The 24,653-nt window shown below is 46.9% G+C and overlaps 1 protein-coding gene across 10 annotated transcripts in view; it reads right to left on the bottom strand.

Annotated features, from left to right (window-relative positions):
• The window catches only part of RNF213 (ring finger protein 213), a 93,257-nt gene that overhangs the window by 21,188 nt on the left and 47,416 nt on the right, over nucleotides 1-24,653 (bottom strand). For all 10 annotated transcript variants that reach the window (XR_006285635.1, XM_043527638.1, XM_037914625.2 and 7 more), the window contains 20 exons: nucleotides 22,951-23,144; nucleotides 22,088-22,240; nucleotides 16,902-20,498; nucleotides 15,262-15,404; nucleotides 14,852-14,947; nucleotides 14,229-14,347; nucleotides 13,240-13,362; nucleotides 12,150-12,226; nucleotides 11,162-11,309; nucleotides 10,492-10,627; nucleotides 9,838-10,029; nucleotides 9,349-9,488; nucleotides 8,464-8,618; nucleotides 7,809-8,027; nucleotides 7,136-7,317; nucleotides 6,095-6,215; nucleotides 5,073-5,173; nucleotides 2,719-2,901; nucleotides 1,920-2,089; nucleotides 488-590 (listed from right to left, as the gene is read on the bottom strand). Coding sequence is in view for 9 of the 10 variants with exons in the window: in XM_043527638.1 (XP_043383573.1) it covers nucleotides 488-590; nucleotides 1,920-2,089; nucleotides 2,719-2,901; nucleotides 5,073-5,173; nucleotides 6,095-6,215; nucleotides 7,136-7,317; nucleotides 7,809-8,027; nucleotides 8,464-8,618; nucleotides 9,349-9,488; nucleotides 9,838-10,029; nucleotides 10,492-10,627; nucleotides 11,162-11,309; nucleotides 12,150-12,226; nucleotides 13,240-13,362; nucleotides 14,229-14,347; nucleotides 14,852-14,947; nucleotides 15,262-15,404; nucleotides 16,902-20,498; nucleotides 22,088-22,240; nucleotides 22,951-23,144 (6,352 nt within the window). In the remaining variant the exon portion in view is untranslated. The remainder of the gene's footprint in view (nucleotides 1-487; nucleotides 591-1,919; nucleotides 2,090-2,718; nucleotides 2,902-5,072; nucleotides 5,174-6,094; nucleotides 6,216-7,135; nucleotides 7,318-7,808; nucleotides 8,028-8,463; nucleotides 8,619-9,348; nucleotides 9,489-9,837; nucleotides 10,030-10,491; nucleotides 10,628-11,161; nucleotides 11,310-12,149; nucleotides 12,227-13,239; nucleotides 13,363-14,228; nucleotides 14,348-14,851; nucleotides 14,948-15,261; nucleotides 15,405-16,901; nucleotides 20,499-22,087; nucleotides 22,241-22,950; nucleotides 23,145-24,653) is intronic.

Below are 24,653 nucleotides of genomic sequence, written 5' to 3'. Positions count from 1 at the left end.
GATGTGACAGTCTCTTTGTGTGACAAATGTACAGTGCAGAGTGAGTAATTTAAACACAAAAACCCTCACATCATACAGTTAGAAAATTAAAGATTTATATTCATTTGCCAGTGTTCTCAGTGTTCTTTGTGCATCAGAGTATCAGCTTCATTCTTTAGCTTTCCTAAGAGTTATCTCACATATAGGTCAGGAGTAGCTCCTGATTAGCTCACATGTGGGTCAAGACTGGACGGATACATATTCTCAAATGTAGGGCACAAAAAGATACTGCACACACAAATACACCCCCAACCCAACACTGGTGCTGATACAGAGGCAAAGATCGGTTTTCACAGTACGAGGTTCAAATCTCAGAACTTGGCTAAAATTCTCCCTGATTCTGTGAGTAGCACATGACTAAAGAGCAGGGAGAGAAGCTTGCCTGGCTGAAGAGGTTAAGGATGACATGTAACCCACGCTCACCCATCAGCTTTTTGACTGAACTTACCTGTATTTCAAAAGCAGCTTCAGCACCACTGAGCGGATGATAGGAGTCTTATCCACCACGTCGTTAAATGGGGACAGCAGTTTTGTGTACACAGTGCGGTGATCTGAATACAGAGGAAAAATTGATTCATGGGCTAGGGCAGGGGTTCTCACAACAAATTTTTTGGTGGCCTCAGAGTGCGGCCACCAACTGTTGCTGGTGACCGCTCTGACAATTTTTCCGAAAATACTTAATTTTAGGAAAAACAAATAAATATGCACATGCATGTCCAAATCATTGTCATTTATTTATGTTGGGGTGTTTTTTTTTTTTTTTTTTTTTTTTTTTTTTTTTTTTGCAGACTCAGTAATAAAAATAATTCACAGTTGTCTCTATTCTGTACTGGATCTAAACAGAATAGAAACAAATAAGGAGCTTTGCATGTTTTTGTCTTTTTTGTTGTTGTTTCTTTTGCTTTTTTGGTTGCTTTTGTAAGACCTGCTAGGTAGTAAGTCTGCTTCTGTGAAAAGTGACATTTGTATGTTTGTTAATATCACTTTTCACAGCAGCAGACTTGCTAGCTAGCTGGAAGGCAGTGAAAAGTGATATTAACAAACATACAAATGTCACTTTTCACAGCAGACTTACACAGCCCTGGCAAGCCAGGAGACAAATTAAGCCCTGGATGGAGATGGGGGTTCTGAGGCAGCGGGTCAATGGGGGAATGGATGGGGACCAGGGGAGGCAGCAGGGGCCAGGGGTGAGCCCAGGGACAGGAGCCCTGCAGCCGCATGATTGGGGACCAGACCCCTGCGGCCAGGGCCAGAGGATGCAGCAGGTGCCAGGAGTATTGGGGGGCTGAGCCCGCCGCCGGCACCCATTGCCACACGGCAGGGTGATGGAGCATGTGGCCAAAACCTGGGGCCAGGGGTCACAGCAAGGGCCAGGGGTGATGGGGGGGGGGGGTGAACCCGGGGACTGGAGCCCTGCAGCCGGGGCTGGATCGTGTGGCCCCGCGGCTGGAACCTCAAACCCTGCAGCTGGGGGATGGAGCCTGCCGCTGTGAGGCCAAAGCCTGAGGTCGGAGCCCGTGGCCGGAGCCTGAAGCCCTGCGGCTGGGGGACGGAGCCCACTGCCGTACAGCTGGAAGCTGCCACCTGCCACCCCTGGGCTGGAGCCTGACCCCACCACCTCCAGGAGGGTGGGGAACTCACTAGCTGCCCGCTCCTCTGGCTTTTGTGGCTCCACAAGAGAGCAGGGCCCAACCCCTGCTGGTGGCTCGGGGGTGGGGGAGGAGACTGCTTTGCCCCCCCACCCCCCATTCACAACCCCGGAGGCTGTGGCCACACGAAAAGCCCCTGGTGGCCGCATTTGAGAAGAACTGGGCTACAGAGAGAGGCAGGAGAACAGATTCAATCAGGCTGTTGACACTGGCAAGAGGAACTGAGCTTACTTGTGGGGCCTATTCTCAAAGGCTCCCGGTGAACAAACAGCAGTCTCAGCAGCTCCTGGATCACCGCTTTCTCTGGGGGTTCATTATCTTTGAAACACATGGTGGAAACCAGGTCTATGAAGAAGCTATTGCACATCTGACGGAACTGGGCGTTCCTCTTTATTGCAACACTGAGGAAACGGTGGGAAAAGAAATCACTAAGGTACCCAGACAACTGCAGAACCAGTTAAATTGCGCGGCTCTGCTACACAGATCCACCTAGATGATCTAGTGATTCCTTCTGGCCTCAAACTCTACGCCTGACGCTGTGTGTAAAGCTCAAGTGCCCATGGTCAATAGGGTGATTTTATCAGCAAAACGAGACTCTATCAACAACCAGAGTTTTAACAAGGCATTATTACAAGGCATTTCTCAGAGCTATTATCTATGAAAACTGTACCCCACTGTCATCTGTGATCTGACTGCCAGCGACCCAGGACGCTGTTACCGCTGACTTCTTGCTAAGAAGCAGAAACCAGCGACCCAAGATAGGAATAGTTCAACTGCTTGATTCAGCCACTAACAGCACTTTGCTCTACCGAATATCTGAAACGTCTCCAATGGAATGAGGTAACTTCCTCGCCAGATCTTTAAACACAGGGCAGAGGGGAAATACCGGAGACCAGTATAATTTATCCTGCCAACTCTTCCTGTACTTAGACCTTCAGTGCTGAGGGTCAGGGTCTCCCAACACAACTAGCCCAATTGTCTCCTGCTGCAGGGTTAGTGACGCAGGGTTTTTATAGGAAGGATGGAATACCTGAGCTCCTGGGAGATGGTTACACTATAGTCATCTGGCAGGTTAACTTTGCAGTATGGACAGAACATCTGCCCCGGCGTCAGCCACTGTTTGATGCAACTCTGACAGAAGACATGATCACAAGGCAGGTTGACTGGATCCTTAGGGTCTTCCAGGCAGATTGGACATGGCTTCAGACCATATCTGTAATCCAATCAACACAACTAAATCCAAGCAGTCAAGCTACGGGCCTAAAGAGTCTTCTACTGCAACTCAGATTAAAAAGACCAGAAGAGGGAACCTGGGTCTCACTGGCACGTCTCTCAAGGTAGGGGAAGAGGATAAGGCGGCAAGTTGTTTTTATTCATCCAGCTTTCACCATGATGAATACAAAATTGCCATACACCAGAAAGTTGTTGGTGCATAAAAGCAAAAATAAGATTCCAGGTTACAGCATAGAACATCCAACAGGTAGAGAACTAATTGCTACAGTTCAGTGTGAACCCTGCACTGGCATTTGTAAGCACCCACCAAAATTAGGTCCCAAGGTAAATTAGGGCAACATATGGAATAATCTATTCATTTTATTCTCTTATTTTCACAGTTAAGCATGTAAAAGTGCTTGTGACAAATATTACTGGTTTCTCCTTTGCCAAGAAACCAAAAGGACATTTTTATCCTCCTGCCTAGATTCCTTTTCAAACAGATAATCCAAGTGATCTAGAGCCTCCAGCTGACCTACTCCACAGAGATATATTCTCTAGGATGTAAGGGTGAAGTTCATCCCACATATTCATGGGCGGTGGGTATCAATGGCGGGGGAAGGCTAAGCCTACCCAAACTGCCTATGTGGCCCTGCCCACACTCCACCCCCAGGCTCCCTCCTGCTTCCCACCATTCTCTGCTGTGGGCGTGGCTCTTCCTTCCCATGTGGGCAGGGTCCTGGGCCAGTGGGCTGGAACAAGGAGGAGAGGGGGCAAGAGGTCATAGCCCTTCCACTTTTCTCCGGGGTGGACCCTGCCCCCTTCCCCTCCTCTTCCCTCCTGGCCAGGCCATTGTGGAGCCTGGCTGGGGAGCCACAGAAGACCCTCCACCTGCCTGGGGTGCTGAGAGCAGCCCTGGCCCATTTCCAGGAGGAGGGTCCATAACTCCATGCCAGCTCCCCACAGCTGCCCGCACAGCTCTCCCTGACCCGGCTCCAGCCTGTGGGGGGTGCGGGCTCAGAGCCACAGCCTGGCCACGGTAAGAGCCACGCAGGAGCTATGGAGTCGTGGACCCTCCACCTGCCCCGGGCGGGCGGGGACACGGGCCGGGGGCTGCTCAGGCTCCCCGCACCACGGTCAGGTAGAGGGTCCGTGGCGGCTCCACACAGCTGTCCACCCAGCTCTTATCATGGCCGGGCTGCGGCTCTGAGGCTCCCCCCCACACCAGCTGGAGCCGGGTAGGGGAGAGCTGCATGGACCACTGTGGGGAGCCTGGGTCCCTCCACCTGCCCTGGCTGGGGGGCCTGGGACACGGGCAGGAGGCTGCTTTCGCCTCCATCTCGGGCAGGGACCCCATCCCACCCTCCCCCCCCTTTTGGGAGCGCTCTGGTGCCCTTGCCCCGGGATGGGACTTACTGGTGGCCAGCCTGCAGCCAGGGACGCCAGGCGGCTGGAACCGGTGCTCACACCGCCCGCCCACCCACCACACTGGGGGCCGCACTCAGCTGCCTGCCTGCCTGCCGCTCCGGGGCTCAGGCAGGGGGCCGCACTGCCTGCCCACCAGCTGGGCGCTCCGGGGCTGGGGCAGACGCTTGGGAGGCCTGGAGCTGGTGGGGGTGCCCTCTGGGCTCCAGTGGGGGAAGGGAGGTGGGAGGGGTGAGGCCCCAGGCAGAAGGAGAGCGCCAGCCGGGGCTCGCCTCCCCAAGCCAGCAGTTCACCCGCCGCCCATGGTCGCCAGTTACATTTAGGATAAATTTGGCCCATTCCTACAACAGCAGCAAATTTCATTCATTCAATCTATGCTGAAGCTCATAGGCTCATGAGAGAGCTGCCTCGCACTTGTTGAGGGAAGTGGGAAGTAATGACAGGATACACGGAAGTCAGCCTACTGCATAATATGTTGAAAAAACACTTGGGAAAATACAAAATTATAGTCTCATAAAAGGAGATGAAAAGGTCCTCCCTGCGCACGCCCTACAAGCTCTGTAGGGACTCCTATCTCCCAACGCTCAGCCTGTCAGTGTCCTGACTGAACTGTGCGCTCCTCACCCCGGAGTCCACATGCTCTGCATGCTACACTCTCTGTTCCAGGCTCAAGGCAAAACTCTACAATGCTTAGTGTAAACCTACGAACACACCCTTTTAGGAACATGCCCATCCCAATGACCTTACTTGCAAATAGTTGCGTTGGCTTCCTCCTTACATTGGTACAGCACTTTCATCACTGCAGTGAAAGTTTTATGAGTCTTGACGTCAGAGTCCCACTGAAGACACTGGAAGGGAGGGCAACAATAAGTGACTCTACTTTGCTGCTTTAGATGGAGACTTCCAGGGACAGGAGAAGCAAAAGGAAGGAAAAACCCTCAAATGCAGCCAGCAATGCCTATATATATTTGTTCACATTAGCACAGCAGTTTATCACCACACTTTTTGGTACAGGGAAAAGCAGCTGGCTTGACAGTTCTTGAGAGCAGTCGGGGGCCTCTGAAATTGCAGTAGCTGTGGGAGCAGGGGACAGGGTGGCCTTTCAAGCACCACTCTTGTGTGGCTCCCCTCTGGGTGCTGTTGCAGATTTTTCTCCTTTTTAGGCTTTTCCTTTGCCTGCTTCTGTGACTCACCTTTGGAAAAGGGAGGCCTGGGTGACCTCTTTCTAGCTGGGGTCTGTGGGGATGTGGATCCTTCATTCAGGGGAGGAAATAAGCAGGAAGTCTCAGCAAAACAACAGGGAGCTCAGCAGCTCCTACAGGCAGCTCAGAATGACAACTGACTTATGGAAGCAAAAGATTCTTAATATCTGAAGCAGGATTCTGACTGGCTGCAAACAGCAAGTCTGGCTGCAGCTCTGCATGCAGAACAGAACTAGCAGGGGCTTTTCAGAGGGCAGGTCTCACATCCAGTCCACAGATTTGACAGGTTTGATCCTGCCTCCTATAGCTACACAGTTGGATCTGTGAAACTGGCTATGAAGGACAATTTGAGGAAATCGCAATGTTTGCAGGCAATTCATGAAGAGAAGGAGAGATGAGATGTGTTGAGAACTCATTGTTCTAAAGAATTTACCCAGCTCTGTTTGTAACTAATGACCAGGAACAGGTTTTGGATAGCACTCCTTTAGCAAATTCAAATAATCTTTCAGAAAGAGAGGAGGGATCCCTACTTCAACCCCAGATGCTGCTTAATGAGGATGTTCTTACATTGCCTAGCAGCAAGATGTGTCTCTTTACCAGATCCTGCAATTCTGGAATCAGGGACTCAGTCCCAAGCAGCATGTGTTCCACGAAGAGGGACATAGAGAAGACCCGATTCCACCGAAGCCTGTCAGAGAGAAAGCACAGTTACAATACTATCACAAGGGAGCCTCCTGGGCTGAAATTAATGCAATAGGGAGGAGGAAGGGAAAAGGCAACATCAGAACATCAAGTCAGAGCAGTGTGATAGGACCACTGCTTTTCATGCTGACAAGCACTGTCTCATTGTTTCCTTGTGCTTCTCTCGACTGTTTCTTGTATCTCTCTATTGTCTCATTTCATACTTAGATTGCAAGTTCCTTGGGGCAAAGGCTGCCTTTTTGTTGTCTCTTTGTATAGTGCCTAGAACAGTGGAGTTCTTAGGTGCTACCACCATACGAGTAAACAACCATACGCTGACTAGATTGTGGATAAGGACAACCCTATATAGGTTTGATTCCTATATCATGGAGCTAATAAGAGATCTCCACTATCTATAGGGTTTCTCCTCGCCCTCACTTGCTCCTGTTTTCCTAAGACACTAGTTAATTTTAAACTGTCTGGGACCGTCCTCAGAGAGGAAGCACGACTGGGGTGAAGCTCCAAATGTCTGCCAGAGTCAGTGTACATGAGGGATTAATGTGGAGATGAGCTGTAACATCAACAGTGGCAGTCTACCAAGCACCAGGACCCGCCCAGTGATTTCATCCAGAGATTTAAAATGATCCTGGATCCCATTTGGAATGGGATCTGCTGGGTTTTTTTTGTTTTGTTTTTTTATTATAGACTTGGGAAAATAGAGAAAGCCCTGTAATGCAGAACAGACACGTTCTGGGGAAATGACAATCAATGCAGCCCAGCAGTAACCCTGGAGGGGTTAAAACAGTTTTAGTCCGAGAACAACAGTACTGTAGATACATTCAGTCCATATTAGACATCGTCCCCTTGAAGAGCAAGATACAAGGAGTCTTTCAAGACTGAGATTCTTAGTGGGTCCGTGTTACTTACTTGACTTCCTGGAGCAGCTGGTGGCACTGACTTCCACTGTCCTTAGAACAGCTCTCCATACAGACCAGTTCAATGGGCATATGAAGATTCTTCACCTGCTGTAGCCAAATCTGTGGCCTGGACTTCAACACTTGATCCTCCAGCATCTCAGCACAAGCCATTGCAGCAAACACATCCAGAACCTAGACAGGCACATGCACACAGAGGCTTTAGTCTAACTTGACAGCTGGAAAGGTGACATCCTCTTCCCAGCTCAGTTTCACAGCTACTTGTGAGTAGTGGGCTGTGTGCTCTGGTTTGTTATTGTAGGGTTACTCATGAGTGCTGTGCACACTGGATTGCATTCCTGGAGTTCCAGGATTTGTGCGCCCCTGGCTCAGATCTCAGAGATTAGCAGATCTCAGAGATTAGCAGATCTCAGAGATTAACCCAGATTGTGGTAAATTAATTATTCCTTGCCATTACTACAGGGCAGATCTGATAATGGGTTGAATATCCAGGGTATTAAAGATCCATGTCTATTTTTCAGTTCCCACTGTTGCAGGTGCTTTATTGCTTCTGAAATAGAAAGACAGATCAAAGGGAACGGAATTGCCATGTCGGGGAGCTGTGCTAGTTGGAGCTCTCTTCCTCCCAGGGCTAAGAATCACATCATGCCAGATAGAGACCGTACCATCTCATAAGGTGACGAAGTGCTTCCTTTCTCAGCCTGGTAGAGAAGACTGTTCAGGACACTGGGGTTCACAGCCAGGATCCTGGAAAAGTTCTGCAGCCGGCTCCTAAATTGATGGTACCCAAGGTGGACCCAGGGCAGGGAAAGCATCTTCTCCTCTCCGCCTACGGATGCTGCCTTCAGTTCCTCAATGCATGATAAGAGGGCGATTTGCAGAAACTGAACATTTAAAAGAAAAGAAGGAAAATAAAAGTTTTCTCTGCCCCAAAATGCTTACAAGAACACTCCTGAATTAATCAACGCTATACAGAGAAAATGACTTTAAATATTTTTTTACTGAGCAAATCTTTGTTGTTGAGTGGATTCGGTAAATATGCTATCATGTCAGTGTCCCCAGGTGCTCCTAACAGAGGTGACCAGGTGACTTTCTGAAAGTACCATTTGAAACAGTGGTTCCAGTGGCAAGTGTTCCAGTGGCAAGTTGTATCTTCCTTTTGCCATCCAGCTGCTAGGCACCTCCACAAGAGGGACTCAGATTGAGTCCCTTGAGAAAGAGGCCAGGTGAAAGCTCTAGCGTACGTTCTTCAGTATCATGTATGAAATAAGCTCTGCTCCCACATCTAAATTATTCTTGGTCCTTGGTTCAAACACTGACCTGTAACTCCTGAGAGGAGGACAGGCCTATGGTCAGGAGGATGAAGTCTCTGACATAGCAGTGAAAGAGCATGTTCCTTTCTGCCTCACCCAGACTGGAAATAAACTCGCCCAGTGGAGTCTTCTGGAAGATACCCACAAACTTCTCCGTATGGCCTGGAACATCAGGATGCAAACGGAAGTTTTATGTTACAAGGAAAATTAGTTCGCTACAGCTCCCCTCCCAAAAGGGTTTTGCGGCACAGAATTAACCAGTGGTGGGGCAGTGACAGTGTCAACAAAACACCCAGCGGTGGTACCCTAAGCGCTACCTCCCCTCACAGCCCCAAAGGCTGCTGCCCGCTTTACTGAGGAGGGGTATTGGTCAGGCACCGAGATCACCTCTCTCTGCCTTTGTAAAGGGCCCAGAGATCTTTAACGTTTACCTGGACAGCACAACAGATGTGAGCAGAAACCACGCCACCATATTTCCCCATTTCTGTGACAATCAGTCTATGCTCATTGCTGTAGCAGCTGAGTGACTAATTTTAGAACACCCCATCTTCCCTTAGCACAGTACTCTGCTGTCTGCCATGAATGGGATCCCATGTCCTGGTAAGGGACTTGAAGGCAGGACCTGGCCCAAAGACAAGAGTACTGGAGTCCACTGACACATCAACTCTTGATATTCCCAGGTATTTCCAGTATAGGGGGGCACAGAAAACGAGAGAGGGTGACCATGAAAAAGATAACGTTAAATGCGCAGCACTCTAGTGTCTTACATGGGACAGGGGCACTGAAAGCAGCCTCATGGTCATAAGAAAATAGTTGCAGTGACAACCCAGGGTTTTCAGCAAAGGAATTAGCTGCAATGCTCTTCCTTACTGAGCTCAAACTGGGCTCCCACCTTCAGTGCCTGGGATGTATTGAGCCTGCAACCACAGCTCTTCCAAATAATCCTTTATCCTCCAGCTGAAGGGCATTTCATTGCCAGCCTGTGCAGGCACCTTCATGTCATTCTGCACCAGAATCGTCTCGGTCTGAGAGCTGAGCGGGGGCACATGCAAAACAGAAGACAGTGGGCAGTTAGTGCTCAGTGCTACCACTTGGGGGGCTCAGGTCAGTTTCAAGCAGGTGGCTGGGGCTGAGTGCCAAAAGCAAGGCATTCAGCACTTGGAAGACAGGGACAGAATTGTAGGACTGGACAACACAAGCCGTCCTGCCAATCACAGAACAGTGTTGGTAGGGCCCGTCGATTACACGTCCTCCCTGGCCCTTATGCTGCAAGAGAAAATAACTTGTGTGTTAGTTCTCCATGCCCATATAGAGCCATTAACTTGATCGGCCTTCAGTGTCGCTCACCCCAGCCCTCCCACTGCAGTTTTCGGCAGCTCACCTGCTGTTACCCACGTTGTAAGGGATGCTCAGAAGGTTCAAATCACTGAAGATGAACATCCACAGATGTTTCACGCAGCCCTCTGTATTCGGCCTGACCAATAACTCCAGGTTGCAGTCTCTGTCTGTGATTGACACCATATGAGCCAGGAACGGAGTCACCACATTCTGGACTCGCTTCCACAGGGTGTGTCTGTGGGTGACAGAGACACGGACGCAGACAAAGTAGAGAGTGAGCGTTGCTGATCTGCATGTTCAGAAGTCAACGTGTGGCTGTTGCTGGATGTTTCCAAGGGGAAATCCGCTCAATTACATTTGTAAACAAGGGAGAGACCCCTAATCCTGCATTTCTCCACCTGCTTCTCTGGTGTGTGGTTTTCTCTCCGCTGTTTTCATTCAGTGTAACAGTGCACTTATGGTCTCCCTCCCCTGGCACTGCCCATCCAGCTGACAATGCCCAAGCCATGCTCCCGCTGAAGCAAGGAGAACACAGGACTAGAGAGTTACCAGCACTGGGCTGAGACTATTACACCATTCTTAAATAGATCCAATATTCAGAGCACATGAACGTGCCTTCTCTGCTATCATTACCATGTATACAGACGGTATTTTTAAAAAGCTGCCAAGTGGTAATGTGCCTAGCTGCTGTCCATACCTGAAAGTCCCAGCTTCCTGGAGGGCATTAAGGTTCGCAGCCTCCCGCAGCACCCAGTCTTTCAAGTTAAAGGGATTTTCTTCTTGTTTCTTCAAGAGGCTGAAGAGACGATTCTTCACTATCTTCAGGAAGGAGGCTGGAAAGAGCACAGAGCTCAGCAACCCCTTTTCCTTACCCCCGCACGCATGCCAAATGCTGAAGTGACTAACAGCAAGTTTCTCCAAGTTTTCGTCCACAACCCAGTCAACCAAGGAAGCTGGCCGATTTATAGCACCTCCTGAGGTTGCTGTCCAGGATCTGAGACCCCAGGCAAGGCATTATCATCAAGAATGGAATTAAAATATATGCAGACAAACTCCAGTGAGGTGCGCATAATTCTGGAGACCATGTGCAGACACTGTTGGGTCCTGGGGATCTCTCCACTGGATCCAGCTACCTAGTCTCAGAAAAGCTCCAGATCCAAAAGAGGAAAGGGCATTACTCACCCCCTTAAACCAAGCAAAGCAGAGTTCTCCAAGTATTTCTCCGCCCTGGAATTGTATAGTGGATTCATCACTGGATCTTTGGGCAGAATCCAGTTCTCATGATGTGAATGTCACTCAGCAGAGGGCCTCACAAGGGAATTCAGCCCCCCTTACAAACCCAGGGCAAGGCCCTTGGGAACTCATACCTTTCAAATCATCTTCTTTAGACAGAAAGCCAAGAAGAATCTCGATCCTCTTTGTACTACGGCAGGAGCCCTCACTTTGGTCCCGTAGCATTCCCACCGCACTCTGCACGCAGCTCCTCAGGAGAGTGGTGGTGTCCAGGACTTGGGTCTTTCCAGGTACAGAAGGAAAACAAACCTGGTATTACTCTATGATCGTGCACATTTCCCCTTTTTAAATTACAACTATATTCGCATTAACATGCCTATGTAAATATGCAACTTTTCTCCTGTCTTCCTCCTTTCCTTTCACCTTTGATTCACATTGACAGCCTTTTCTGCACTAGGCTACATGTTTTACATGACATACTCCTCCTGTGACTGCTGTGAATTGGCTCTCCACCTAACATTAACTGAAAGGTAGGACAAGATTCCCACTGGATAATCAGCTAGCTCAGAAATCAGAAGTGGAGGTGATAATATTAACTTAGGAGCTGCAACAAGACAACCTGGGAAATGCAGACTTCAGCAAGACACATTCAGTCTGACATTTACACATTCTTTCGAGTTCACATAAAGTATGATGAGCACAAGCCAGCACTACCAAGGTTCTTGCCCAGGTTCCCTCGTTAGGATGAACAGGAGTTCGATACTAACATGGTTTCAACTGCAAATACCAACTCACAATGGCAAATGAATAAAGCTAAGAGTTCTGAAACGCAGGCCTCAGCTTGAAAGTCACAAACAACTCAGAGACCTTTAAAACAGCAAACAGAGACTCAAAGTGAGGGACAAAGAGTAGCCCAGGTGAGTCCCTGGAATGACGTATGGAATCATTCTTTAATGGTTATTTTCAATCATCAGCATTTCTGATGTGAATAACAATGGGATAACATCAGAGTTGCAAGGGTCAGAGATGACTTTGGGTATAAAATGTGTCATGTACCTTATCAGAGAGAGTAGAGAGGCATATTTAGTCATTCAAAGTAAAACGAATGGATTCCGAACTTACAACACATTCCTCTGCTTCAGACGTTGCTGTTTCAACCTCCATCTCCTCCTCTTGCTCTTCTCCATCCACTATCATAGCTACAACCACAATACACAACTTCGAATTAGAAAGAAAAGAAATTCACTGCTAGGGCAATGGGATGAAAGTTTTTAATACAGGCTGGACACTAAAGCCCTAGATCCTCTATAGTCTCAGATCACCTAAATGTCTGCTGAGTATGGCTCTCTAAGCACAGCTACAAGTGCTGATCCTGCAGGCCTTCATGAAGGAAAGAGAGAAAGCAAGTGACTTTGATTTCAGAGCTGCGGGGGGTAGGCTCTGGCATCATACCTGCAATTGTATTCTCAGTCCTCTACTGAAAAAAGAAAGCAGGAAGAATTGGGGAAAGTAGAATGTTTTCTTCCTACATATTTAGGTGAACTAAAATCTAAACAAGACCGTGAGAAATTGTTTCCAGTGTCAAATCATTCCAGTTGATCTTCCCTCAACACTTAACCAGAGCAGTGCAGTTCTGAGTGGCAAAACGCCCATTATTCAAATCCTAGGACCCTTTCTCCCATAACCGAGTCCTGAAATGCAGTACACCCTTCTCTTCCAGTCCTAAGACAGGGTGCACCAGTGGTGCCCAACAGCATGAGTGTCAGAGTTTTGTGACAAAAGACAACGGGGGATTTAAACTGAAACCACCAAAATGACTTCATTGATGGCCTGCAGCTGGAAGGGAGGTCTTCAAAGATGATGGGGTAGTGCAAGTGCATCATCTGTAGCCAACTCAGCACCCTCCAAAGAAAGTATAAATTGAGATTTTATGTCTAGTATGCCCAGAAACATGGATTAGCTCTACCAGAAATAAATAGCTATTGCCCAGTGTACAAAAGTTACTTCGGATTTACGGTATTTCCTCACAGTTTTGAAAACTCTTATAATACTTAAGTTCTTATTAGAACCTCTGTGCTGAATGTGGATGCTTTTCTTTCCTCTGCTGACTCTCTGATCCCACACATCAGCACGTCTGGGATGCATGAACCTCTCATCCTGTTCCCCTAGGGTACATTACCACTCCTGTTGGAATGCCCAGCATGTGGCTTACGTTCAGGCTTGTCCACATCCTCACAGAACAGTTGGCTGATAGTGAGGTTCCTCAGGGCAGTCACATCAGAGACCATGTCCTTGGATCTGCGGAGGTCATCAATGTGCACTGACTGCCACAGCCCTGGAAACAGAGAACAAGACATTTCAGGTCTATAACATGCTCTTCCACAGAAGCTTCTGAAGAACTTTCTGCCAGCACCTTTAAACAACAAACAGAGGTTTGGTCCAACAGGCTAGTGGTTTGTGCTCGGAACTGCCAGGGTTTGATTCTTGTATCAAAGAACAGTAATCCTTCCTGTCAATTAAAGAGTTGCAGTGACTTGCTCTGGATACAGTAGTGTACGATTCTCCTTGACTGGAAGGATAAGCATGTTATGGGGGCCTTGAGGATGCAATTAAAACAAGAAGAAAAGGAGGACTTGTGTCACCTTAGAGACTAACAAATTTATTTGAGCATAAGCTTTCGTGAGCTATAGCTCACTTCATTGGAAGCTTATGCTCAAATAAATTTGTCAGTCTCTAAGGTGCCACAAGTCCTCCTTTTCTTTTTGCGAATACAGACTAACACGGCTGCTACTCTGAAACCAATTAAAACAAGGAGACTCCTCAGGGCACAACAGGGTTGGTGGAGGACTTGCTGGGAAAAATAGAGCCTTGGGATCTATTCATGAGATAGCCATGGGAGGAAGGGGCCACAGCTGGGGTCACGCTCTAGCTGTGTTTCTCTCAAATGAAACTGGAAGAGCATTTATTTAGCACTGAGTACAGAAATAAGGGATCCTTCCAGAAGAGACTAGGACGACTCAGGGCAGGGGAGGATACAGGTGGGGTGCTGCTCGTAGCAAGCTGTGGCAGCTCTGGTAAGCCACAGGAAGCATGGACACTGGATTTTTTTAAAAGCAAAACGTACCGAATGAAAATCACTCCAGTTTTTTGATCATGGTTCAAATGAACAAACTTGTTGAGCTCTGAAAACGCCAGTCTTACCTCCATGGAATCCCACGTAAGAGGTTCCACCTTCTATCCGGGACAGTTTAGTGATAAAGTAGACAAAGACTGAGATTTCTCCCAACTCCACCTTGTTGATTTCATTAACAGCTGAGTATCTACAAGGGAAGGGAAATGTCCGAGGACAAGTTCAGTACAGTGCCCTGAACAAGACAACCTTGTTCAGGCTTCCAGGGCACATATTCCCTCCTTCCACAATGCTGGTCAAAGGTTACAGGGTTCTCTTCCTCCCCTCTCCCCCAGGAAGAGGCAAACATGGACTGGGACTCTCAGACCTACAGCAGGTTGTCCTGACCCTGTCACTAAAAACTTCATTTTGGTAGACATCCCCTCCTTCCCCCAGCATTTCTAAGCTTTCAAATATAAATCTTACCTCAAAGAGGGAGCACAAGTCAACCCAGCTCTGTGCACCAGTTTTCATTTTGATCCGTCTTTTTTAACACTGTCCAAAGCATGGTTGGCCCTTGCAAAAGTTAGATCAAATCTACTACAATGGTAGATTGCAGAGTGGGAGGACCCAATGAGTGACACTCCAATAATGCGCTAAGTTAAGACTGGGGAAGACATTACAACAGTCAACAATTATCTCACGCGTGACATACTTGGCTGAGGCAATGAGCTGGGCACTTTGAGAACCATCTTCAAAGTCCGTCTGAATAATTAGGATTTTATTTTCAGATGTAGAATCAAGGAAATTCCTGGGGGCAGAAAGAAGATGGAGGAAATGGTTCCATATGAGCTTTGGGTTCTTGCAGAGAGAACAAGATATTAAATATCCACCTGTGTAAGAATAGCGTCATTTTAAAAACAAATTCCCTTGCCCCAACAACTTGGAATTAACATAACTTGTGCTCCGAGTCACCTTAGCAACCCCACTCCTCAGCTCTGCACTCTTCCTTCCTTCCCTCCCTCTCTTTGGTCTGGTATTTATTTATTGCTCTAATGATCTGTCATCATTGAACTTAACCTAGAGTGTCCGCTCTTCAGAGTAAGACAAGGCAGACAGACTCACCGAATCTCCTTCAGGAATGAGTGCTCTGTGTCGAACTGCTGAAGGGACCAGGACCGGATGGAGAGGCTCTGAACCTTACCCTGCACTTCTGCCTTCAAACGCTCAGAGTCAGTGGCTGTCAGAAGCCTGGAGAAAGTGGTGATCTTAGAGACAAGAATTGCAATGTGAGTTCTTAGCTCAGAGATGAACAAGGAAAGTCACAACTGAATGACAGCATTTGCCTGTCTACGCTCTGGAACGATGCCGTAGGCCCTCATTTGTAAGGCGCTTTCTGTTAGAGCTCTTCCTCTGAGCACTCTTGATCCTTGGGTCTCAACTGCATCATGTTTACACTTTTTTAAAAAACCCCAACATGCTGATCTCATGAACTGTGTTAAAGGGTGTGTTTTGGTTTTGCTTTTTATAAAACGTGCCCCTGAAGTCTGAGAGTTCTCAGGCTCCACATGGACTAACTGAAGGACTAAACCTACTAGCCAGAGACAGATACAAAAGACAAGACAAGTGTTCAGGAGGCCCTGACTTGCAGGGTCTAGACGCAATATATGCCCCAGTCAGAAGGCCCACCATCCTTCCATCCACAGTGCTGGAAAGTGGGAGGAGTAGGGTGCAAAGATTTTTACCAGGGTGCTGCCCTGGATCCTGTGCATAAACTTCGTTTGTACCCAGTGTCTGGCTAGTAAGCGTCTGAAAAACCTGAAGTCCTCTGACAGCTGAAAGGAAGGGCAAGGGGGAAAAAAAAAAACAGTCTGCTCCACGACACCTCCACCAGCCTGTTTGTTTAAAGTCGTCTTCTCCTGTGAATAACCCCACTGTCTGCCTCTGCTGCTGCTCAGAACTACCAGCATAAAATTGAGGAGTGAACAATTTCGTTTTCTGAGCCCTGCACTACACAAGTGGAGTTGTCATTCCCATCCCATCCCACCATGCGTGGCTGTAGATGTTAACATCTACAAGGGACACCTAAACCTAGATCTCTCACATGGCACAAGAATATACCACCAGGATACGCATTTAGGAAACAAGGTGGGTGAGGTAATCTCTTTTATTGGACCAACTTCTGTTAGCGAGAGAGACAAGCTTTGAAGAGCAGGTCCCCAGGAAGAGCTCTGTGTAGGTGGAACACCAATATTCTAGGTCTGCCACGGCTACAACAACGCTGCATAGGATGTGCCTTTGTCAGTTTTCCTTTTCATTTCAATTCAATTACTTTTCCTCCTGTATCATAAACCTCTGGCACACCTGGATCTGGAGCTCTTGGTAAGGGCTAATCTTTTTTTTTTTTGGCTGAGTGATTAGAGGGGGAGATTTACAAAGGGCAATTAGGCAGCTAACTCCTATTTGTGCCCTTGAAAAATCTCCTTCTAGAGAGCGTCTGGGAATACTACCTCATGGATGCCAAAGCCACACAGAGATTAAAGGCTCCAGGATGAATCAGCGTGACCACTGAAATGCACCTTTCACCCCACATCATTATAATGGCAGATCTAGGTTTTGAAACAGTGAGAAGGCTCACATCGCCCCTACCCACGTGAACTGATACTGTATTACCAACAAAGCGAATTCAAAAGCCTAGTGCACGGACAGTTTGTGGACCTGAGGATCTTTTTGGAGAGAGACAGAGAAATTTTAGGGAGACTCACCTCCGTGAAGACTGTGCGATGTCTGGACTCTGCATGGATGTGAGTCTGGAGGAAATCCACAAGAGAGGTGTGCTGCTGCTCTTTAAAGTATTTGTTGGCCAGATGATCTGCCACACAGGAGCTCAGCCGCGAGCTGCCCAGGCGAACTACGGAATCTGGTGTTGCACAGTTCAGCAGCACTAGTTGGGCTTCTTGTTGCACATTTGGCATCAGTTCATCAGGACGGCATCTCTGCTTCAGCTTCTCTGTCACTTGCAGGACGACTGAGGCACAGGTATCAGAGTGGTAACCAATGAAGACGTCAGAAGGGCTATATTCCTGCCTGCCCATGAGATGCTTCTCTGTATCAAAGGCTATGAAGTCATTCACCCACTTCATTAGCTCCTCCACAATGTCTCTTTGCCTTTTGTCCAGGACGGTATTGATATCCAGGTAGTGCTTCTCAAGCCTGTTGATCAGTGGGATGGGAAAGCGTTTGTACACTACCTCTTTCTCTTCAATGACGATCAAACGGAACTTTGGGTGCACTCTGCATTTCACTCGATGGGTCCCCAAGCCCAAGTCAACGTACTTTTGGCCAGCAAGGTACACGTAATACTGGTTGAGGGCATCATACAGGCTTTCATAGAGATTCTGCAGGTTGAGGAGGACCACCATCTGCCCAGTTTCCATGCAGATCTTCACACGGTTGATGTTCCTGCAGATCTGGGTGTACTCTTGGTCCTTGGGAAAGCTGGAGCCAAAGATGATCTCTGGCTGCTGTCTTTCCGCAAAAAAAGCCTGTTGGAGGATCTGCAGCGCTGCATAATTTTCAGTTAACACCAGCAGGTATCTGCACTCACCATCCTGACTGTTGCTGCGAATGTTCTGCCGGACCAGATCAATGGTGCTGACATCATCAGCGTGTATTTCTCCTTCTTTTGGGATCCTAGATGTAAATATGTCCAAGGCATTGATGTCATCTTTGCCGCTGAAGTTACGGAGAACAACCTGTGCTATGTCACAAGGTGTGGGCTCTCTTTTTGAGGCCTTAGTCAAAGCTAGAATCATTTTTATGAGGCTGTAGTAGTCGCGCAAACCAAAGAACTCTCGGTCTTGGGTCTTGCAAATCTTTTCGTACGCGTCCGCGAAGATGGGAAAGTAGCATTCGATTCTCTGCAGGATGATGCGCTCTGAAGAGCAGATCCCCTTTGCGCTTTCTATGAGCTCTTTGTTGCTGGGATCGCCACGTGATACAAAGATACCTCGATTCATCTTGGCGGGGTCCAGGGCCCAGTTGGAGATCCCAATAAAACCAACTTTTTTGTGAGGAAGCGGAACATCATCAATGCAACCATCTTCCAAGAGTGGGTGCAGGGTCTTCAGGGGCATTTTTGGAGAGTCTTCTGCTAGCCCAATCTCATCGAGCACCACCACAGAGACATATTCCTTCAGGTTCTTTCCATCCTGGAAGCGAGCACACTGCTTGAAGGTACCGATAATTCCCTCAGGAGTGGAGTGGGGGCTGCATTGGAAAGACACCAAATGGATCTGTTTCATTTCCTTGTAAAGATCAGAATAAGCAGCCTGCCCTTGCATGGCATCAGCCACAATGGTTTTGGCAAGGGATTTGGAACTCCCAGGCTTTCCAACAAGAAACAGAGGGATTTTAAGTTCAATGCAGATGACCATCATAAAGACATTTTCCTTCAAGGCTAAGTTCCTCGCTATGGTATTTCTCAGAGGCACGCCACTCAAGAACAGATCTTGCATTAGGCTGATTTCTTCCAGAATCCCTTTCTGGTTATCATAAGGTTTTGGAAGGTACTTACAGATAACACTTCTGTATAACTCTTTCTTTTCCAAGGATGCATGATAGCAAACACCGACTGCAAGTATTAAGGACCAGATGACTCTGTTTCTCTTTAATTTACATTTATCAGACCCCTTCTCTGCAAGATACTGCTCCAAATTATTTAGCAGAAGCTCACTGTGGCTGTAAAACCACTTGAAAACTTCCACACAGCGCTCCACATCCCTCAGGCTGACAAAGCTGCATTCATCATTTCTTCCTCTCATGTACCTCTGAGAGGCAAAAAGCACGTCTGTTACTACCCCAATTTCAGCTGCAGATATTTGTATCGACTCAGTAAGTCTTTGTACTATCTGTTGTATGTATATTTTTTCAGTGATATCGTTCAGCTGCCCAAAATCCCACACCAGAGGAATCATGCTTGGAGGGAGAGCATGGACACGGTACACAAGCTGCCTCAGTGGAATGGAGCCAAGTTTATCTTTGGTCTTATCTGCTTTTACACGGTAGCCTAGACCAGCTGACTCCAGACGCTGAATCATCTTTTCTGCATGCTTACGGTAAGGGTTGCACGCTGCAATGATCTGCAAACCCGAGCCACTCACCAAAGGCTGCCCTTCTACTGTGCGGTCGCACAGAACTTCCTTGATGCTGCCGACGGCTTGAGTCGTGTTGGCTTCATCAAAAAACAGGATTGTGTCAAACTGATGTTGCCGCTTATTGGAGACAGCAATGTCTTCTGCTTCCCTGATCTTGGCATGTATCATCTCCGCACTTGTGCCGCCGTGAACTTTCACAAGTTTCATGTTCTCTGCATCAACACCACTCCTGCGCAGCTCACAAAGGAATTTTATAAGCCTTGTTTTCCCACAGCCAGTTTCCCCCATGATAATAACCGGGATGCCACATCTGAATCGCATCTCAATAGCAAAAATCTTGAGTATATTGTCTGTTGTCAGCTCGTAGGTTTCGTCAGGGTCCATTGCCCACTGGATTCCCAAAACCAAGCAAAGTTTCTCTAGTTTCTCATCTCTGGGCAACTGATCGAAGTTAATATTGAAGGGAACTCTCTGAAGTACCAATCCCTTGTACAGCTGTACGGTCATTACATCTTTCTTGATGATGTTGCCACTCATGGGATTAATGGCATCAATGCCACCATTATTATTGGCCTGCAGATGGAAGCCAATGAACGTCATGGATACACGGTCTTCGTTGAAGAAAATATATGGGTGGGGCTCAGACTCCCACTTTTTACGAATGCGGAAAGGAATAAGATCCTCTTCTGTGACTCCTTTCATGTCAAAAACTTGCCTCCCTGGGCTTTGATCAGAAATGTTTAATGTGGGCGTTGCAAAATCCCTTGCCATTAAAATCATGAAGGTGACCACAAAATTTTTGAAACCCTGCAGAGTATCCTGGACAAAGGCAGGGTTACAGAAAACAGAAGCTTCACAGTCTCTCAGCTGAACATTCAGGAACCAAGCAAAGTTTCGCAGTTCTGACCAGGTGGGATCTATCACCCCACAATGTATCAGGAACAGCTGTAGGCACTCCGCTGGGGTCCCTTCAACAGAGCCTTCTTCATAGCAGAACATATCAAGGTTATCCCCACGATCAAATCGTTTCAAGTACTGGAAAGGTCTCTGGAAGGCCTCACTGCAAAACTCCTTCTGATCCATTCCAGGTTCTGTGCTGTACTCAGATGGGCCTCCTTGCACATCCATATCCAGGACTTCCTTGGGAGACTTACATGTTATTTTGGGGAACACATCAAGGAAATTATACTTCTGTCCATGTGAAATCTATAAGAGAGGGGGAAACATAAATAAACCATTGAAAGGTAAAAAAGGTTTCAGAGTAGCAGCTGTGTTAGTCTGTATCCGCAAAAAGAACAGGAGGACTTGTGGCACCTTAGAGACTAACAAATTTATTTGAGCATAAGCTTTCGTGGGCTACAACCCACTTCATCGGATGCATAGAATGGAACATATAGTAAGATAGATAGATAGATAGATAGATATACATACATACACACACACACATATATACACATACACACACACACACACACACACACACACAGAGAACATGAAAAGGTGGAGTAAGAGGCTAATTAATTAAGATGAGCTATTATCAGCAGGAGAAAAAAATTTTGTCGTGATAATCAAGATGGTCCATTTAGACAGTTGACAAGAAGGTGTGAGGATACTTAACATGGGGAAATAGATTCAATATGTGGAATGACCCAGCCGCTCCCAGTCTCTATTCAAGCCCAAGTTAATGGTATCTAGTTTGCATAGTAATTCAAGCTCAGCAGTTTCTCGCTGGAGTCTGTTTTTGAAGCTTTTCTGTTGCAAAATTGCCACCTTTAAGTCTGTTACTGAGTGACCAGAGAGGTTGAAGTGTTCTCCTATGGGTTTTTGAATGTTATGATTCCTGATGTCAGATTTGTGTCCATTTATTCTTTTGCATAGACATTGTCCAGTTTGGCCAATGTACATGGCAGAGGGGCATTGCTAGCACATGATGGCATATATCACATTGGTAGATGTGCAGGTGAACGAGCCTGATGGCGTGGCTAATGTGATTAGGTCCTATGATGGTGTCACTTGAATAAATATGTGGACAGAGTTGGCATCGGGCTTTGTTGCAAGGATAGGTTCCTGGGTTAGTGTTTTTGTTGTGTGGTGTGTGGTTGCTGGAGAGTATTGTATTGTAAGGTGGTGGCCTTAATCCTCTCATGCTGTTTCTTTTACCTTTCCTCGCAGATTGTAAACACCCTTTTCTGGCAGGACTGATTAGCTGCTGCAGGGTTACACAGCTGGGGCACTTTTAAAAAGTGTAGAGCAGAATGTGAGTGTAGCTGCAATAGCAATTCTCTCTCCCTCATCTATTCCCTTTCTCCCTCCACCCCCAGGACATTATTATCCCCATTTACTGCCTCCCTACCTTTTCAATACCACCTAACAGCGGGGGGCCATTTCTGTCATTTCCCCCTCTCCCCAACTCTACTTCTGAATTTACAAAAACATTATAAACAAATAAAATTCCAAGTTTTGTCACAAATACAAGATACAGTTTAAAAGATCAGACTTTGCGCTTCTCTTTCCGTGCAAATGTTCTAGAGCAGCCAGTGCCGTACAGCCAGCAGGAAGTGGCCATTAGCTGTGACTGAATTAGGGAAATCATTGTGGCCTTAATTTATTGTCTGCTTGTGATGTAAAGCAGGAACATTTATAATAGCACTCTGTACTGAAGACATACAGTGCATTCCAATACATTAAAATTGGAGGTATCACATCACTGCATAGAACATATCTCGTAATAAATACGAGTAACACAAAAACACACGCAGACAAGTGACAAATGTAGAGAATTTACATATACATACAAATCTTGCTGGTTTCTTAGGTGCTGGAGGTACATCAAGAATTTCAACGATATACAAATGGCACTGCTGGCGTAGCCACATTTTCCCATCAGTGTCTGTCAGATACTGTAAAACTAACAGCTTGAAGAGAAATTCTGGAATTCCACTCTGGACCTAAGTGAATACCAGAGAAAGAGACATTAGAACAAAGAATGCAGACAGAGAAATTTATAGGCTTAGCAGAAATACACACACACGGATAATATCAATGTTTATATTTAATCATTTTTTTATATTTTTATCAGGGGTAATTTTCACAGTTGCAGGAAACTACAGGGGGGGTCAAACAATTATTTAATGACAGCTGATGTTGAAATTCAAAAAGCTACAACTTTATAAACCATTAAAGCACAAATTGTCAACATCACGTGTCAAAATATACAAAGTAAACAACCTTAAATCAACAAATCATACTTGTTTTTACTGTTTGTTTGCTAGTCCATTGGTGGTGAGCCTAATTCCAAAGTCTAAATCACTGGATTTTGACTCTAAGAAGTTCTCAAGCAGCTGATTCCTTATTTTGCCTATCTGTAAATTCTGATTATTACTGTAGAAATATTTCTTCATCAGTTTGAGTGTGTGTACGGTGAAATAGACATTTACCCACATTTACCCATCAAAATCTAATCCTTCCAAGCCTACATTTTCCCCTCATATTTAAGCGTAACTGTTTTTTGGTTAGAAATAACATCTCCTAATAAAATACCTCACTTAGAAAAGACAGGAAACTTTTAAAGGAAAGATATCCAATACCCTTCATGATAGGTGAAGCTGTGATGAGGGGATATCAAAATGGAATATCATGGGTTTTTGCTGGTACTCACTGATGAGGTGATATCAAAATGGAATATCATGGGTTTTTGCTGGTACTGCAAGTGTAGGAAGGACAGGAGAGATCTCAGCACTTTGCTTTCATCCACGTGGGGTTCAATCAGCCTGATGGTTTTTAGAGGCACGCTACTATCATGTAGTTTTGTCTTCAGTTTTTCATGTAGCCTCTTCACATACAGAGATTTTCCTGTGATCGTTTTAAAAAAGGGGACATATTAATTATAAGTGAGAGCTAGAAAACAAAAAAAAAATGTAGAAAAATGGTGGACTGACATTGGAAAAAAGTGGACAGCTACTTCCTAAATCCAGTCTGCCCCTTGATTATCTTACTAAGGATCTATTCTGAGAGGAGGAAAGGCCTGAATTTGCTTGGAGTGGTTGTTGGTGGCTCAGGAACTGAGCTGAAGCTGTCTCCTGCCACGGAATGATGCCTTTGCCCATATTTGCTGGATTCCATTGAGGAGTCTGGTGAGAGAGATGTTGCTATTCATGATCTTTTCTTTAGGACTTACATAAACTATTTTCTGTTATATGGGGCTGTTTTTAAAAGTCATAATCTCAGGTAAGACTGGCAGTTGGGAGGCAGGCTTCCAAGTATCTATGTCAAGTGTCCTCGAGTTTCCTCTCCTGTAGGCTTTTGGACATAAAACCCCTTTTTTGGGGTACAAATCAATTGCCATTGACTCAGCTTCCACTGGGCGAGCTGAGGGAAAGGGGGCCTGGAGGGAGTTGGTTGCAGTTCCTAGATTCTTGGCTGGTTCCACGTCAGCCCCAGTCAGATGGGAGAATGTGGAGATTGTTCTAATCCAGAGGTCAGCAACCTTCGGCATGCAGCCCATCAGGGTAACCCGTACCGCTTCCAGCAGCTCCCACTGGCTGGAAACGGCGAACCATGGCCACTGGCAGCTGCAGGGAGCCGTGCCTGCGGATGGTCAACGTAAACAGAATGTCTCGCAGCCCACCAGCGGATTACCCTGATGGGCTGCATGCCAAAGGTTGCTGACCCCTGTTCTAATCTACCCCAGCTGGCTACAGCCACGAGAGGCCATAGCAGGAATGCCGGAGTGCAGCCCTTACCCTGGGTGCTGCAGGGAGCCTGGAGTTGGAGCTGGCTATGCCGGCTCTCCAGCCATTTCTGGGCTTCATAACAGCAGTGAACCTACTGCCTGCCAGCTCCTTTTGAGCCCCCTGCACCAATATAAAGGGACAGGCGTTCAGCAGGAAATCTAGGCCAAGGTCTTCCACAAGTGAAGCCATGGCTGCATCTACTGAAAGAACTGCCCTGGGTTTCCAGTTTTTACCAAAGGATATAAATTTGTCCACTAGGCTCTGATCACTTCCTCAGAGGGATGCAGGAGTTTTCCATTCCGGATCCTAATCGGTGTCTCTCGGGTAGGGCACTGCCAAGGCAGATGTTCCGGAGGGCGGGTGGAAGTACCTAGGCCTCGTCACAGGGCTCCTGTACAAGTCTGAACTGCTTATAGTACATGCAGAAAAGCAAAGCCCATGCTGGGAGAGAGGTCAGGACCCAGAAGTCACAAACATACTGGTTTTAAAGCACAAGGTCATAAAAGCTTTTAGAATGACAGCGGAAGTCTGAAAGAAAGACCTAAAGAAGAGCTCAGCGTAAGCTCGAAAGCTTGTCTCCCTCACCAACGGAAGTTGGTCCAATAGATATCAGCTCTCCCACCTTGTC

Source organism: Chelonia mydas, chromosome 14 (genome assembly GCF_015237465.2).
Source record: "Chelonia mydas isolate rCheMyd1 chromosome 14, rCheMyd1.pri.v2, whole genome shotgun sequence".
Classification (NCBI taxonomy): domain Eukaryota; kingdom Metazoa; phylum Chordata; order Testudines; family Cheloniidae; genus Chelonia; species Chelonia mydas.
This window is presented reverse-complemented; position numbering and strand designations above follow the sequence as displayed.